At 42.8% G+C, this 12,645-nt stretch overlaps 1 protein-coding gene across 2 annotated transcripts in view; it reads right to left on the reverse strand.

Moving 5' to 3' along the window:
• Lrmda (leucine rich melanocyte differentiation associated) overlaps positions 1 to 12,645 on the reverse strand; it is a 1,031,836-nt gene that overhangs the window by 427,851 nt on the left and 591,340 nt on the right. Inside the window, exons 1-3 of one of the 2 annotated variants that reach the window (XM_051174747.1) lie at positions 9,580 to 9,896; positions 9,244 to 9,375; positions 2,494 to 2,628 (exon numbers count right to left, since the gene is read on the reverse strand). In XM_051174747.1, coding sequence (XP_051030704.1) covers positions 2,494 to 2,628; positions 9,244 to 9,375; positions 9,580 to 9,584 — 272 coding nt within the window. In that variant the 5' untranslated portion in view covers positions 9,585 to 9,896. Of the gene's footprint in view, positions 1 to 2,493; positions 2,629 to 9,243; positions 9,376 to 9,579; positions 9,897 to 12,645 lie in introns of those variants that run through there. The other variant, XM_051174746.1, reaches the window with a different exon arrangement.

Raw genomic sequence — 12,645 nt, forward strand, 5'->3', positions numbered from 1 at the left:
AAATACACAGTTCTAAGAAGGAAGAGTATTTCCGAACATTTCCACTTCCCTATGCTAAACTTGACATTAGGTTTGCATTAGGTTTCAAGAGACAAGGACATCACCCTTACTCACTGGTAGCTGTTCTCTTAATGTGGGTAAGTCTATGGCAGTGAGAGGAATATGTTTTGTGGGATGTATATCATGGGGTGAGACAGTAAATTCAAGCATGGATTTGCTGCCAAAACAATCACAGACCCTGAGTTGACTCAGAGTCATTTAAGGACCACTGACAGTCACCCCTGCTTTCATGATCTTTCTGTCAAAACGGAACTCCACATTAGGTTTTCCATTCTCACTGCTTGTATGGTGAATCTTAGTATTCTTGGTCAGTCTGGCCATGTGCAAAATCAACATTGAAGTATTTGTTCTTCTCTTCTGTTTATACCCTCTAAGCCCTATATCTGACACCAAACAGAAAATGGTGGGAAAATTCCTTCCACATGCTCTTTCTCTACCCCCCACACTCTAAAGAAGAAAACAACTTATCTATGCTTATGTTCACATACTATTTTTGATCAGGTGAATGAGTAATGGAATGAATAAATGGACAGGTGTGAATGTGCAAGTACTCACACACAGGTAGACAATATGCACACATATTCATACCCACTGCTTGTGTGGTGAACACAGAACAAAATAAGTGCCATGGGTTTTATGTTATATGTGAAACTGGAATTAAACAACACAAGATCAATTACAATCTCAAATAGTGGTAAAGATACCATTAAGGAAAGGTAAGTGGACCAAAGGGAAAAGGGAGATGATGCATGGTACAAAGGAAGTTGTGAGTGTGTTTGATACTATCAAAGAAATATATATATATATATATATATATATATATATATATATATATATGTGTATGTGTGTGGGTATGCGTGTGTGTGTATGTATACACACACATATGTTTGTGTATTATATATTATATATATAAAATATATTCATATATATGGAAATATGACAATGAATCTAATTAATGTAACAATTAATATGCACTGAGAAGTATAATAAAAAAATGCAATTCTAAAAAATGTTGGTAAAAATGTTGGTATATATATATATATATATATGTGTATGTGTGTGTGTGTGTGTATGTATATACACACATATGTTTGTGTATTATATATTATATATATAATATATTCATATATGTGGAAATATGACAATGAATCTAATTAATGTGACAATTAATATGCACTGAGAAGTATAATAAAAAAATGCAATTCTAAAAAATGTTGGTATAAGAAGGTACTGTGTTTAAAGTAACCCCTTCTGGATTTTGGACTGACAGTTGGAGAACCTGAATGGGTGACAGTTATGTGACTTCATCTGTTAGGGATCCCCTGGCAGTGGCACCAGGACCTATCCCAGAGGCATGGACTGGATTTTTGGAGCCTATTTCTTATGGTGGGATACCTTGCTCAGTCTTGAGACAGGGGAGAGGGGCTTGATCCTGCCTCAACTTGGTATGTCAAACTTTGTTGACCCCCCAAGGAGCCATCCACTTTGAGAAGTGGATGGGGGTGGGGAGGGGGGAAGTAGAAGGCTGGAGAAGGGGAGGGAGGGGGAACTGAGGTTGGTATGTAAAACAAAAAATAAATTTTTAAAAATAAATAAATAAATATAGTGACTATTCACATACCTTGCATCAGACAATTTCATGATTCAAAATTAAAAAAAAAAAAGTACCCCAGAAATCACCTAACTTCTAAGCAATTAAACAACTCAAAGTGAAGAATTAGCAAAATGTTCTGGCTGGATAGCAACTGTATTTCTTCTATCAGAAGTCAAATCCATAATACCACTCCACAGTAGAAAGTTTTTCCTAATGGAAAAAGACAGCCATGAATATTTTTTTCAAGCAGGGTTCTCATTTGTTCTGAGTCAATATAAAAACAGCCTCATTGCTCTACAAAATTAATCATGAAACGTTGGAATGAACTAAAGTCACAAAACTCTTCTTTGTATAAATACAGCTCAATCCCTGCTTGATCTTATTTATGTCTCTGTGTTGGGCTTTTTTCCCTTTACAGATTTATAATAACTTTTGGTGTTTCTTATAGTTTTGCCCTGATAAACAATGATTATTCCTACCATATTTCTTTGTAGGTCACCAGATTTTTAAATGAAGCCTAGTAGGACAAGTCCTTCTCAAAACATTGTACTCTTTGCCCAACCTTTCTAGAGCTGTATCCCAAGAGCTTGTAAAACCTAAAATCTGTATGAGCTAGCTCATGATGAAAAACATTTCTCAGCCCTTGATCTCAACCAGCCCATACCTTTCTTGGCTCTTGGGAATCCAACAAAGAAAGAAAATGACTGTTTCTAAAAGACAACAGTGTAACACAATCAAGGGAAGGAAGCCTGTGGGTATCTACCAACATTTATGCTGTAGCCCATAGCATTTCACGACAGGAGTCCCCCTTTCCTTTCTGCCATCATGTGAACACTCACCTGTATCTCTTATAGTCATCCTCATCCTTCTCCAAGCTGACCAGCTCATTGGGACATGCTACGTTTCCCAGCAGGCTTAGGTACTCCAGGGCAGGTGTCACTTTTGCCAGGTGATCAAGGAGATTCTCCAAATCAGTAATGTGGCAAAAGTTAAAGATTATGTTCTGAGAAAACAAAAGGCTTAGCAAGAAGAAGGAGCCATAAGTGACAGGCCAGCCTATGGGAGTCAGTTCCACATCACCATGATAGAACACCTGACAGAACAACTTAAAGACAGAAAGGAGTTATTTTAGCTCACAGTGTCTGAGGTTCTACCACCTTCTAGAAGCATTACTTTGTGGATCACAACTTTGGGGACATGCTTGAACGTTTACAATATAAAACACCCATCTAAATCATAGCACACATATGGCTCAACTCCTAAAAACAAAAATCAATTTTCAGTCAATCATGCTAAAAGATTTGCCATTCGATACTCTCTATAGAAAACATCTCAATTGTCATTATGCTAAGAAGCTGTAAGGGAATTTGTAAGAAATAAGGTTTTGAAATGGGTATACCTAATATAAAAAGATTTCTGTCCTTTCCAGTTACTTTAGCATTTTTGGTACTTGTCAACTTAATTTTTAAAATTTTGCTTTGATATATTTTTATTTGGATTGAATATTCTTGTTTTCATTCTCATATTCGTTCTCCTTATTCTCTTACTTTTACATCATTAGGGATGCAACTCAGGGCCTTGTCATGCCAGACAGGTGCTCTGACCCAGAGCCACACCTCTGGTCCATTAACAGCCTTTTCATGCATAATTTTATGCCCTTAGTTACATAACTTTTGTCATCTTGAGAGGGCTCCTTTTAGCTATCCAAGCATCACACTCCAAAAAAACTGGGTCTTCCCTTGACCAGAAGACCTGGAAAGGTAGACTCCTTTGAATATCCTGGTCATGGACACTTTGGGCAAAGCATCTTCATGCTCCAGGATGCTTCAGCTATCCATGCCAATGAACCCAGTGCATCTCCAGGAGGCCTTCTCATATGGGTTATTTGGTGTGATGGAAACTCCTGCATTCTAAACTTTCCCAGAGACAAATGACAAACCAGGATAAGCTAGGTAGGCAGCCACAATCCACAACTCCTCAGCTCTTCATCTCTGTCCATTCCACCACCAGAGGGCAGAATAGGTGAGAGAGTTTTAATTGGCTCTTCATCTCCTGGGTCAACCAGAACAAACACAGCTCTGTCCTGCCCAATTGTGAGCTGAGATGGAACCTGTTAAGTTTCTTGGAAAATTAAACCAAGACAATGAGTGAAAGAAACTCTGGTGTCTCCAACTAACCAAGACCATGGCAGTGGAGATGAACTGGGAGATGCTTGGGAGGGCACCTTCTCTTCAAGCTCCCTGGCACTGTGTCAACTCTCCCCAGCTGGCCTCTCGGAACATAACTTGGTTTCCCTCGCCAAGCCTTCTCCAGAGGTCTGAGCATTCAGGATTTTTTTTTCTGGTGTCTACAGAAAGTTGCCATTGTGGATCCTAGCTGTCATGGTGAGGCTTGCCAAGAATGATTCTATCTGGAGAGTTCAAGACCAAAGTGGTGTCTTTCTTACAAGTTTGGTAAAGATGGAAAGGGAGGAGGTCAAGGTCCCACTGCACACAAGCCAGGGTAGTTTCCCAGTTGAGAGTAGAACATTCCCATCTTTGGGGTCATCTCCAGATCAAGGAAAAGATTTTATAACCACTGGGGAAATTTAAACATAGTGAATCCTAATGTCAGACTTTTGAAGGCTAAGTACATACTTGCACACCTGTATACATACATGTATCTGAAATATTATCATGTCAAAAAAAAAACCTTAAGAAAAACCAGATTAAGAGTCACACAGCCAGTAAATGACAGAGACTTCATTCAAGTCTCAGTATTCCTAGAAAGAAAAATGACTCAATTTCTAGCACAAAGGGGGAAATTAAAAGACTGAGGAATGAAGAGTTTAATATGTTTGGAGGGGAGGAAGATCATACATCGTCATCCAGCTGTGCTATCTGTCTCGGATATTTCAGTTTAGGCTTATGTTTTCAAAGCACTGTGGTTTTTTCTTAATGTACCAAGAAATTTTAGTTAAATGTACCAGGAAGCAACAAAAGTCTGTGGGTGTTAACAGAGTGACTTCCCATAGATCACCCTGCTTATGCTACTCAAAAATACTCTAAAGGATGTTTTATATAAGACTCCAAGGGCCCTGAGAAAGAAAACATACTTATTCAAGATGATGAGAAACTGCTGTTAAAAGTGAGATCCAGGGACCAGAGAAATGGCTTGTTACTCTTGTAAGAGATGGGAGTACAGTTGCCAGCACACACTTCTGGCAGCTCACAACCACTCATAATTCCCCTCCAGGTGACCTGAGGCTCTTTGCTGCCCTGCATTGACACTTGCACTTGCATGTGCACACATATAGACACACATTCGTACATAAAATTTTCTGAACAAGAGGTCCAGCTTTGGGATGCAATATAATGGTCTCCTTGCCATAGCCCAGCCTTGTCCTTTCTTCCCATTTGCACTACAATTTAAACAGGTCACGCCTTTAGCACATATGCTAACACAAACAGTGAGAAAGAAAATGAATAATAATTTCCAATAAAGCCAGCTTCTTCTTAAAAGGAAAGGTAGAAGGGGGTAATTTAATTGTACAAAGGTTAATCATCTATACAGTCCAAAATTTTCATCCAGTCCCCTTCTTGGGGTTGAGTATTAGGAGATCACATGACTGAGATCAACACAGAAGACCTCTTTGCTACTGGTGGACAATCCAGATAGTGTGTGCTCAATTGGTGGGAGAGAGAGATCGAGAAGACTGGCAGGGGTGAGGGTGCATGTTCTAGCCATGGCCTTTGGTTAATTAGCTAGCCACACTAAGTGAATCAAGGGAAAGGTGTGATAGGAATACATATCAAAAGAACAAGGGAGGAAGAGATGAGTTGAGACAGCCAGGCTCTTAAATACCCCAGGGCAGGACTCTGAAGCTGAGGACTGAACCCTAATTGAACAAGAGGTGATAGGAAGAAACCAGTGTGGGGAGAGGGGCTAGAAGGGTGAACAGAGATGGGGATGGGTGCATTCATTGGTGAATTGACAAGACATTTTCCAGATGCTACAGAGTCTGGACCCTGGAATCTTTTCTGTGAACAGAATTCCTGAAGCCCCAGCTGGGAGCAGGGCCTTGCTCCTGCTGGCAGCTGACTCCTCCCTCTTCTTGCAAAATAGTTGCTTCTCTTTGGGTTTCAGAATTTGGGGGTTGGGGATGGGGGTCTCAGAGTCAGCATAAGTGGGGTCTAAAAGAAGCCATTCCTGTGGCATTCTATGTGTCTCCCAAACACTTGCAATCTCTGAGTTTTCTAAAACAACAACAAAACAAATAAACAAAACCAATGCCAACAAAGGAGATTTATTTGCCAGTGATTATCAACTCATAGAATGAGATTAGAATTATAATAAAGTATAAAAGTCTAAGAAATACATTCTGCCCTTGTAGATGATGGCTTTAGTCAGATGAGAGTCTAGGATGATGTTATGGTAGCTTTTGTCAACTTGACACAAACCTAGCCACACCAGCCACAATGGCATCTCTGTGCAGAAACTGACTCCATCAACTGCTAATTGATGTAGGGAGTGATACCATCCCTGGGCAGGTAGGCCTGGGCTGTATAACAAGAGGAGTTGAGAGAGCCAGTAGGCTGCTTTATTACGAAAATGAAATAAGATCTCATGGAAAATAGATGCCAAGGCTGGTATGGTAGATAGCTATAGAAACGAGCTGTTCTTCACATGCATGCCTGTGTCGTCTCCCACATATGCTCTGCATTTCATATGCAGCTTGCTTTCACAATACAAGTAGGACTTGACAAGCACTTGAACACCAGGGCCTGAGCACTAGAATAACCCTTTCAAGTCTTATAGTGCATATGGTCCATTAGAGGCAGGCAGTTGAGCCAACAGCCAGCACTAATTGTACATGTAAGAGTGAGGCTATTTTAGCTTATCTAGCACTGGTTTAAAAAAAATCATGGCTGCCTGAGTGACACAAAATAAGACCATCAGAAGAACCACCCAGCTGAGCCCTGATTCACATAGAATTGGAGTGCAGAGAAGATTTGTTGTTCATTTGTTGATCATTATGCTACATGAGCTAGCTGGCAAAGCCTATGTCTGGGGCATCTCATGGGACATCACCAGCAGTACCCTTGTGTAGACTGAGGCATTTGCACAAGCAGGGAGTTTGAATCTGAAGAGGCAGGTCAAAGTATTAGGCTAAGAGGAGAGCATACCATGTTGTGTGCTTTTTGCCGACCTTGAAGACTGCAACCTCCAGGACAAAAGGATGGGGAAGCTGATTTTTGCCATAGTGCTAGTAGATGGGGTGGAAAAGAAGAAAGAAATCACATAGGAACATTAGCAGGATGCAGCAACCTGAGCCGGATGACTATATATGGAGCATAACATAAAAGCAGTTATGTAACTGGATTTTCAGCAACACAGTGTCTTCCCAGGTTATTCCCCTTACTGTCTTAGCATTACCACTAAAGCTCAAGGTAGTTAAGGCATGGGATAGGCAAATGACTTAACAAAAGACAGTACTCTAGATCCCAAGAGGCCTACCATTCTCAGCAGTGTTGAGAATAAAACCATCATCTGATCCAACTTATGTCTTTAAAAATGAGGAACAGGCTCTCAGAAGATGAGTTATACCAGGTCACACAGCTAAAAATGACCAAGAGGACATATGAAACTAAGTCTGTGAACTGTAGTATCCTATGGTGACATGGGCTGAGGCCCAAGGGAGGGACGGTATCATCTAGAGTTCAGTCTAATGATCCTTCTCTCCTGGATCTAGTTGTGCATGTAGTCCAGCTCATCACCCAGGCTGCCAAGGGAGATGTAGAATACACAGATCACTGCAATTGGAAGCTCAGTTGACCAATGCATGCATGAGGAAAACCCTACTAAATTTCATTATGACACAAACTGTGAACTTCCTTCCTCTACTTCCCCTGAAGTGTCCACTGATAATGGCCACTGGAGCACATTTGAGAAACACTAAATGTTTATGCCCCACTCTCAAAATTCAAGTGTTCTGACTCCAAATCCTTTGAGAAATCCTTAAGTCCTAAAGCTAGAGCCCACAATAGGGTGACTTAATCCATTGATAAGAACAAACAAGAATTTTTTCTCTCCAACTCCCTCTCCCCCAACTCTGCTCCCAATGTAAGAACAGGCAGAGGACTCATCATCAAAACCCCTCTCCTGCTGGATCCTGCTCTCAGATGCTCTGCCTCCAGACTATGAGTAACAAATACTTGTTTATGGCTTCCCAGTCAACAGTATTCTGTCATGGCACCAAGAGCTGTCTGAGGCAATATTTTATAGAATAAAGAAAGTATAAACTTACAGCTTGAAGCACCAATGGGGGCTAATAAATAATTTTGCAAAGCATCCTAAATGCTGACATAAGCATGGATGCTGAACTTAACATATGAATCTGTTTTTACTTTATAACCAGGAGGGATAATGATTTGTTTCTGCTTCTAACTTGTGTGAGTGGGAACAAGTGATTTTCATCAATATGCCAGGAAATCAGGTTCCAAGTTCAAAGTTCTGCAGTAGATTCAAACCGGCAACCAACCAACCAAACGAACAAACAAACCCTCTGGATGCAACTGTGTTTGAGCTTGAAACCAAGTCTCCATCTTGTTCGTTGTTTGACTCAGAGCTTATATATAACCTCAGTTTCTAAGACGAGATAAATGGAGAACCCTCCAAATAGGACATGGTAAGAATGCAAAGTAGGGTGTTTTGAGTCCCCAGCACAGTGCATGGCTTCCATGGGTGTTCAGTGAGAAACTCATGAAAATAAGTATGTTCTTTATCCCACAAACATCTGTGGAATGTGAATTCTGCCAGGCAGAATTGTGCACAGGAAGGATCTGAAATGCCTGATGGAGCTGATATCCTAGTACCTGGTAATCCAGAGCACTAGCATTGGAGGGGCCATGTACCCTATGCTGTTAGAGAATCAAGGGCTGTTAGTTCCTAATTTTCAGGCCAGGATGGGCATATTCACCTACTCAAAGGAGGCCCAACTTACCATGACTCTCATGGGCCGGTCATCATCCCCAAGGCTGTATCCACGGGGAGTGAAAAGCCTGACCTTCACACCTCTCTTTCCACCTCAGCTCTTTCTCCCTTCTTAATCTCTAGAACTACTCCCCAAACCTGCATCCAAACCTTTCCTGAATCCTACAAGAACTAAGTCAACTTAGAGGCATTACCCACGGCCTGCCACCAGAGGTCGCCCTCCCACACAAGCCCAGGCAAACAGAAGCAGCTTTTCCTCCCAGGCGCCTGTGACATTATTTTCTTTCTCTATTTTTGTCTATTAAAAAGATTTCCTTGCAGCCATAACTTAGATCTCTACACTAAAATGGAGCAACAGGAAGATATAACGGTGCATTTCATTTATGAATGACCTATAATAAATTATTCTGAAGTGTCTTGAGTGCCAGAAGACAGAACGCTTTGTCTGCCCACCGACTGTATTTCACATACTTTAATTTAGCTGACACATAAAACTCATTTGACATTTTGCAGGTATTTTTTGCGGAGAAGGGTATGGGGTTGGAAGAATGGGACCCCCGTGGAGTTGGGCGGCAAGTGGGGTGCTGCAAGGACCTGGCATACTGGGTACCAAAAAGGATATTTCGTTCTTGTTGAGGGTTAAGGTGTGCAAGTGGGGTAACCGTGGCAACACGAGGTCATCACCGAGTAGATTGTTGTCTAAGATGAGTTCCTCCAGGCTCCTGAATGCGCTCAGTCCTTCCAGTGACCTGCAATGACAAAGGCAAGGGGGAAAACGATCCTGCAGTAAATCAGAGAGGCCATTATGAGCCGAAATAAATATTTTAACCTTCCCTTTCAGAACTGGGAATAGTTTGGGCTTGGTGCCTGTCAGCAGAGTGAATGACAAGAATTAGTAGCAGGGAGCCAGGGTGGGGGCGGAGGGGGAGAAGGGAGCCCCCGCTGGCACTCACGGCATCCTTCACGAATTGCCAACATGAAGGATGAGGGTCACTTATTGAGAAGCCGGGATCCAAAACAAAGGGCTTCAGATACGGCCTGCAGGATAAATTTGTCAATGTCTTGTGCCTTCAGGCACCCAGCCTGGGCTGACCCTAACCTCCATTCCCAAGATAAATAACTCTGTCACAGTTCACCTTCATTCCCTGGACACAAATTTAAGCTGTCATCCATCATTCCTGCCTAGAAATCTCATACCCCTCTTACAATAATAAATATAACTTCAAGTATCATTTCTTAGTGGTTCTCTTCTGTACAGTCATAAAGGAAATGGCCAGGAAGGGTTTTTCTCTCCACTCACTTCCTCACACCCATGAGCTTTTTTTTCTTCTCCCTCTATTTTCTTTTTTTCTTTACTAATCACTTAATTTGCTCCTGCCTAGCATCCCCATGGCTGCCCGACAGGGAGGAATTACATAATCACTCCAGGCCAAAAGAAAGCTTTTTCTTCTTTCATTATTTCTCTTTACTCAGTTTTGTGTGGGGACAGGGGGCTGGGAGAATTTCTGCTTCAAAGCCCCTGGTCTCAAGTTCTAATTTATGGAATGTAGACTTTTTTTTCTTTAAGCATAGAGTAAAGCAATGTAGATTTTGAGGCAACAAAAAAGGATTAAGTATCAGGTTCAAAGAAAAAAAAATACTCCTACAGAAAGGAAAAGACGGTCCTGTTTATCCATGTAGTCTGAAATTAGCACTTCACCTAAGGGACTCTTGTGAGTGTTTGGGGTGGAGGGGAGCATGAGGCAGTTGTGCACAAATGCTTGCCCAGGCACACACAAATGTTAATTAAAGTGAGCCAGCCGAAGGTCCCAGGGCTTGCACATACTCCCAGCTTGTTCACCTGCCAGGCCCACCAGACATGCTGAGTTTGCACAGGCTGGAGCTGGCTGAGCCACGGAGTCCATGAGGGGAAGACACACATTCAATCCCTGGCTAGTCCAGAAAGACAGCAGATCAGGATGGTGCCAGCGTGCCATCCATCCCTTTACTGACTGAACCAATGCTAAGACCCTGTCTTGTTTGTGTCCTGGGTGCACTGCAGGCAGGGACATTTAGCCTCGGAGTTTCCCTGGCGGGCTTAGAGGGCCAACAAAACAAGGGGTGGGGGTAGGGTTCCTACCCTTGAGATGTGTAAAAGCATGCTCATTAAATATTTGGGTTCCACTGGGCCCAGAGCTTTCTCCCATCGGCACGTCCTGTGTCTAAGGGACCTTCATGGGGTCCCACTCTAGCTTCAGCACCTGCTGTCTGGGCCAACACAAAACACAGGCCCCTGAAACTGGTGTGCACTTTTATTTTGGAGTCATCCTATTTCATAGGCTTCTGGGAGACAGAGGGGGTGGGAGGAAGAAAGAAAAAGAAAAAAAACCCTTCCTTGGTGGGGGGTTAGGAGTAGGCTGTGGGGCTTGGTCCAGGCTCCTCCAACTCCTTGCAGCCTGAACTGGGGCATACTGAAAGCCTGGCTCTGTATGTCTCCTGGCTCAGAGGATTTCAGGAAGACTAGGGGACATTTGTGCACAAATGCCTCAAGCTCCCCTCCACCGCAAACAGTGACTATATTCCTTTTCAGGGCTGCCTCCTCTGGCCATCTGCGGTTTATCCCAGAAACTGTGACCTGAGTTGTGGAGGTAGAGGCTGAGAGAGTGGAGGAATCATAGCGGATGTGAAGGGAATCTTCAGGCTCTCTAAAGTTCTTGCCTTTTTGTTTGTTTGCATTTGACTCTCATACATTCTGGGCTGGCCTCAAACTCATTATGCAGCCAAGGATGACCTTGAACTTCTGATCCCCTTGCTTTGATCACCCCAGCATTAGGGTTATGGACATGTTTTACCAGGCCTAGTTGCTGGGCTTATGAGGATCAGATGCTGATTTTAAAATCCAATTCTCTACCAAAACAGGTTATCAGTCCCTTTCTCCATGCCCATCAACCACAAGTGCTAAGGGCCAGGTCCCTGTTTGCCACCAGGGGAGTGGAGCTGCCCCCTCCCCACGCCCAGGAAGCCTTCTGGGCAGCTAGTAAGTTCTTTGTGCACCAGCATAAGATGGGCTGTAGTCAAAGGCAACACTGGGATACACACTGTTCTGAGTTATGTTATGCAAATATTGCATTTTTATCTTGAGAATCAGCAAAGGACTAGCAACTGACAAGCAGACCGAAACTCCCTTCCCAGACTGCTTCTGAGGAAGCATTAAACAAAATGACACAGCACGAAGAGGGACAATGCCAGCACACCACAAGGGCACTGACCCCACCAAGGCTGTTCTTTCTCCCCACAATACAGGCTGTGCATCACAGCTCCCTAAGGGAGGGAGACCTGAGTGGCCCGTCCCACCAAATCCCCTTTCTCTTGTCTGGTTTCCAGATTCATTTCCCCACTTTAATGTTGTTAATGCTCAGGAAAAGGAGAGCTGTGCTATATAGGAGAGTGCTGTCTTCAACGTTGGTGTCAGCGCTTGGGGATGTGTTCAAATTAGTATAGAGCTGAGAGATGGGAGTCGGGAGACTCCAAGAAGGAGAGGGGTTCCAGCGGCACATAGGAAGCCAGCAAACATGCAAGGGAAAAGGGCTTCACTTTTTACTCTGAAATGTTTTCTAGTGACTGTTATTGATATTTTCCAAAAGAAATGATCAGGAAGGAGTTTCTTGCAATAGTCTCTGCTTTCATTATCCCCATAGCAAATTCTTGCAGGTAGATAAATCACGGTTGCATAAAATGACAAGGTTGAAAAGAAAAAAGATTGTTGAAGTCCAGGCACAGCACTTCCTTTTCCTGTGATGGCACTAGTAGTTTACAGGGAAGATGCTAATACAGTCTAAGCAATGTGTAAACTTCGAAATGCACCCCCAAAGTAAGAGCCTGATGGAGAGTTGACTTTCACTCCAGGGTCATTCCCTGGAAGTAGCTGCAGTGCCTGAGAGGTGTGAGCTAGAAGCTGGAGGGAGTCACAGTTTTCCTAGACTACAGGGAGAAACCAGCAGAGTAAGGATGGAGGCGTCCCACTCAGGGCAGGCTGTGAC

This window comes from Phodopus roborovskii, unplaced genomic scaffold, assembly GCF_943737965.1.
Source record: "Phodopus roborovskii unplaced genomic scaffold, PHOROB, whole genome shotgun sequence".
Taxonomy (NCBI): Eukaryota; Metazoa; Chordata; class Mammalia; order Rodentia; family Cricetidae; genus Phodopus; species Phodopus roborovskii.